The following is a 5,000-nucleotide window of genomic DNA, read 5'->3' as shown; positions in this document are numbered from 1 at the left end:
ATACCGGGACTTGGATAACGGTTCCTCAACGATACTTTTTTCGATACTGATTTTTTAAAATCGATTTAAACAAAAAGAAATGACAACATTACACATTACGGCACAAATCTTTGTCTGCATGTTCCATCTCCTACTACGTGAGCTGTCTGTGTAACGTAGTAGGAAGGTAAAAAGTAGAAACTACGCTGTGTGTAGTGGCGTGACTCCGCCCCGTCCGGTCTGAGAGTCCCTGAGCAACAGGAGCAGCTGTACCAAACAAACACACAGCGTCTGTGATCTGGAAACCTTCTGACAACATGTGACTGCTAGCTGGTTACCGATCACCGTGAGGAGACGGTCCAACAACGGCCTCTGTATTTTAGTTTAGCCGAGATTTGAGACAAACCAAAAAGACGGGAAACTGTTTTTAAACTGTAATAATGCAACACTCAGCAGAATTTGGCAGATTGGCCAACTTTGACCCTCAGAAGCACAGAGGGTTATATTCAGGCTGTAAAATATGTCATTATTTTGCTCCATTTGCTAAACTCTCTGATGCCTAAAGGAACTTTTTAGGGCTTTGTGTCGACCAAACTGTACGTGACAAAGCCTATATCAAACATGCAGTAATACAGCCAAAGATGTTTGACTTTGATTGAATCAAAGCGTGTTAATAAGCTCTACACGTCTGGCCCTTAGTGTAGCTGAGCCTGAAAGCCCTGCTCTACGGCGAGTTAGATTCCCCGCCTCCAACACGCACCTTGACCCGTCTGGCAGCGGCGTCCGCTCTCAAACGAGAACAGGTTGGAGTCGTAGCCGTAGCGCCGTAAGCACAGGTAAGGCCACCGCACATCGTCACGGCGATGAGTGTGGAGGACAAGCTCAGCATCGGTCAGCTCCATCACACCTGATCCCAACTCGTTCCCATCGTCGTCCACGTTTATCACCTGCACAGGTACACAACAACAAGACTTCAAGGTTTAGAGAACAGTCAGAGACAGGTAAACAACCACACAAATACAGAGGCTTAAAGGAGAAATCCGGCCAATTTTTACCTACATTTTGTGTCTGTTAAGAGGCACAAAGGCACTCTTTAGAACATGCCCCCACAACTGGCATTGAGCTAACTGGGAGCTCTGGCCATTAGCTGCAGCAACTCCAGTTTGCTAGCACCAATTTTGGTCTTTTTTTCCCCGACAGTACTCGGTGACATCTAGCGATCAAGATTCACGTAAAAATCGGCCGTGTGTGTGTGTGTGTGTGTGTATGTATGTGTGTGTATGTGTGTATGTGTGCGTGTGTGTATGTGAATAATCCAGATTGTGTGTGTGTGTGTGTGTGTGTATAATCCAGATTGTGTGTGTGTGTGTGTGTATAATCCAGATTGTGTGTGTGTGTGTGTGTGTGTGTGTGTGTGAATAATCCAGATTGTGTTTGTGTGTGTGTGTGTGTGTGTGTGTCTGTGTGTGAATAATCCAGATTGTGTGTGTGTGTGTGTGTGTGTGTGTGTCTGTGTGTGAATAATCCAGATTGTGTGTGTGTGTGTGTGTGTGTGTGTGTGTGTGTGTGTGTGAATAATCCAGATTGTGTGTGTGTGTGTGTGTGTGTGTGTGTGTGTGTGTGTGTGTGTGTGAATAATCCAGATTGTGTGTGTGTGTGTGTGTGTGTGTGTGTGTGTGTGTGTGTGTGTGTGTGTGTGTGTGTGTGTGTGTGTGTGTGTGTGTGTGTGTGTGTGTGTGTGTGTGTGTGTGTGTGTGAATAATCCAGATTGTGTGTGTTCTAAAGGACTCAAACTCACCTTAAATTTACTTTGATGATTATCTGGAATTGACTCTTTCTCTGGACAGCTTAAGCAGCTACCCATGGCTTCTTCAGAGCACCATCTGATGTCTGACACACACACACACACACACACACACACACACACACATTAAAGGAAACACAACACAGAGCTATCATAGAGCTGTTACAGGTGTGTCGGTGGACGTGTCCTGACCTAGATCCTGCCTCCGGTAGCCCTGGTCCCATCCTCAGAGCCTGAGGGACGCTCATTCTTTAGTTGGTCTGTAGACATCAACAGCAGCTCTGCTCACACACAAACATTAGAGGGACATTAGGGGAACATTAAAAGGGACATTGGGGGGGACATTAGGGGAACATTAGGGGGACATTAGGGGAACATTAGGGGAACATTGGAGGAACACTGGGGGAACATTAGGGGGACAATGGGGGAACATTAGGGGGACATTGGGGGGGACATTAGGGGAACATTGGAGGAACACTGGGGGAACACTGGGGGAACATTAGGGGGACATTGGAGGAACATTAGGGGGACATTGGGGGGGCATTGGGGGAAACATCCAGTTTACACTGACACTGAGTCTCTAGAAGACTTCATATTTGTTTGCACCAAAATAGTTCATGTTTTTTCAGTCTTCATTTTGGTGAAGCCACTTTTTCCTGTTTAAGACAGACACACAAATGCAGACACACACACGCGGTCGGTCACGTTTTCATTCATTAATGACTCGACTGAACCTCCTATGGCGCCTGTTGATGCTACCAGCCATCAGCTCCCGTTAGCATCCCATTGACTGCCATTCATTCTGACGTCACTTTGACAGAGAATAACTTTACATCTGAAGAGTTTAAAGACTATTTGTCCATTGTTTATTTCTAAAGAAACACGACGATGTATAAAAGGCTCCATTACCTTGTAGCTCACGTTATGGCTCCGTAGCAGACGTTTTTATAAAAATAGGCTAACGATTGGGTCATAACCACGAGACTTACTGTCTCATAGTAGAGGAATTACCGTATAGTACAGGAGAAGCTCTCAGGCAGTTTGGACTTCCATTAGCTGTTTAAGTTTAATTACTAATGTTAACTATCATTGTAGTGATCAATAATTAGCCTGTGTCTATGTTATCTCCTTACATATACCTACGCTCTCCGTCTCTGCTAGATTGGGAATGATTGAGATTTCTCTTGGCACAGCTACCAGAAGACTTCCAACTTTCAGACAGGTTGCTCACGTCACATCTACGTCTTCAAGCTCAGTTGGAGGCTGCTCAGTAACGCTCAGCCATCACCGGGAAAGAGACTTCACTGGTCTCCGTCCAGAGACACGGGACCTGCTGCTCCAGTTTATACATACTGTCTATGCATACTCCCCGTCCTGTCTGTTCCTGCTGCGTTACCGGTAAGACTTGAGATGGAAGGAACCCTAAAAACAACTCCATACTCCCCGTCCTTCTGTCTCTACCAGGTGTTGAAATTAATCAAATAATCGATGCATAGAATCGTGGACGATGCTGCATCGATAATCGGCCGGGCCATAATCGATTATTTCTGTTTCTAATTTAATGTAGGCCTAACAACCTTTCTGTTGACGTATTCTGGTATGTTTTGCACATTCAGGAAGTTTTAATATCCAGTTTATTTAGTATCAGAGCTCTGCAGAATGTTTGGTTGTTGAAGCTTGAAAAGCTATGAATTAAATATCCTACATGGCTTTAATAGAAACATGTATTTGACGCGTCGTGATGCATCGAGATATCGGATCACTGACATGATAATCATAATAGAAAGATCAGTGAAGATTCACACCTCTAGTCTCTACACAGTCAGACAACTGTCACATATTATCCTTTAAGGAACACGCCGACTTATTGGGACTTTAGCTTATTCAGCATATCCCCCAGAGTTAGACAAGTCCATATCTCTGTGTGTTGTAGCCTTAGACAGTATGTATAAACTGGAGCAGCAGGTCCCGTGTCTCTGGACGGAGACCAGTGAAGTCTCTTTCCCGGTGATGGCTGAGTGTTACTGAGCAGCCTCCAACTGAGCTTGAAGACGTAGATGTGACGTGAGCAACCTGTCTGAAAGTTGGAAGTCTTCTGGTAGCTGTGCCAAGAGAAATCTCAATCATTCCCAATCTAGCAGAGACGGAGAGCGTAGGTATATGTAAGGAGATAACATAGACACAGGCTAATTATTGATCACTAAAATGATAGTTAACATTAGTAATTAAACTTAAACAGCTAATGGAAGTCCAAACTGCCTGAGAGCTTCTCCTGTACTATACGGTAATTCCTCTACTATGAGACAGTAAGTCTCGTGGTTATGACCCAATCGTTAGCCTATTTTTATAAAAACGTCTGCTACGGAGCCATAACGTGAGCTACAAGGTAATGGAGCCTTTTATACATTGTCGTGTTTCTTTAGAAATAAACAACGGACAAATAGAGTCTTTAAACTCTTCAGATGTAAAGTTATTCTCTGTCAAAGTGACGTCAGAATGAATAGAGGGTTTTCACCGACGTCACGTTCTGGGCGGTAACCTGGATATGTGGCCATGTTGGAGGCACTCAGTGTAAACAACTGAATGGAGTAATGTGCACTTTGGATACTTTAATACTTTATGTCTAAACAACAGAAAAGCTCATCAAAACACGTCCAAGATGCAAAGGCATATAGGGAAGGACTTGGACCACAAAAAAGGCGTGATATTTTGAGAATTTACAGTTAACTGGCGGTGCAGATCCCTACGAGTTGGCTCCCTCTTCTTGGACCCATGGTGACCTGGTGATTCTTCCTTCAGTTGCATATCCTGATATAGTTATATATATATATATATATATAGTCAACTACCTGGTGTTCTCGCCGAGCCCAAACACAGCTGAAGACCTTAAATCCTACAAAGTTTGGAGGCCTATAACCTGATGGTGTGTGATGGGTGAGGGAGACGCAGTACCAAGTCATTAACGACCGGTGTGTTGTGAAGCCAGAGTAAGTGATGCGATAACGTCTTTAATCAACCTAACCTTAACTGTATGACATCATTGTGATACTCAAGGTGTAGCCTCGTATCTACGGTTGAGCTTCTCCTCCTTTCCTCTGATAACTTCTCATTCCTCTCTATGGTTTTTAATAACTTTTGGAAGTCGATAATATTCCAAATGTTTTTCTCGGTCTGACCTATTGGTACAACCTAAAACACGGCAATAATTGACCATTTT

General features: G+C 44.0%; 1 protein-coding gene across 1 annotated transcript in view; it reads right to left on the bottom strand.

The window, feature by feature from the left end:
• Nucleotides 1-5,000, bottom strand: part of LOC116061875 (fibroblast growth factor receptor substrate 2-like) — a 12,868-nt gene that overhangs the window by 6,350 nt on the left and 1,518 nt on the right. The window contains exons 2-4 of the mRNA XM_036003396.1: nt 1,976-2,064; nt 1,778-1,869; nt 740-926 (exon numbers count right to left, since the gene is read on the bottom strand). Of these exons, the coding sequence (XP_035859289.1) occupies nt 740-926; nt 1,778-1,843 (253 nt within the window). The 5' untranslated portion in view covers nt 1,844-1,869; nt 1,976-2,064. The remainder of the gene's footprint in view (nt 1-739; nt 927-1,777; nt 1,870-1,975; nt 2,065-5,000) is intronic.

Source organism: Sander lucioperca, chromosome 7 (assembly GCF_008315115.2).
Source record: "Sander lucioperca isolate FBNREF2018 chromosome 7, SLUC_FBN_1.2, whole genome shotgun sequence".
NCBI classification, from domain to species: Eukaryota; Metazoa; Chordata; class Actinopteri; order Perciformes; family Percidae; genus Sander; species Sander lucioperca.
Note: the sequence above shows the minus strand (reverse complement) of the source record. Positions and strands in the feature narration are given on the sequence as shown.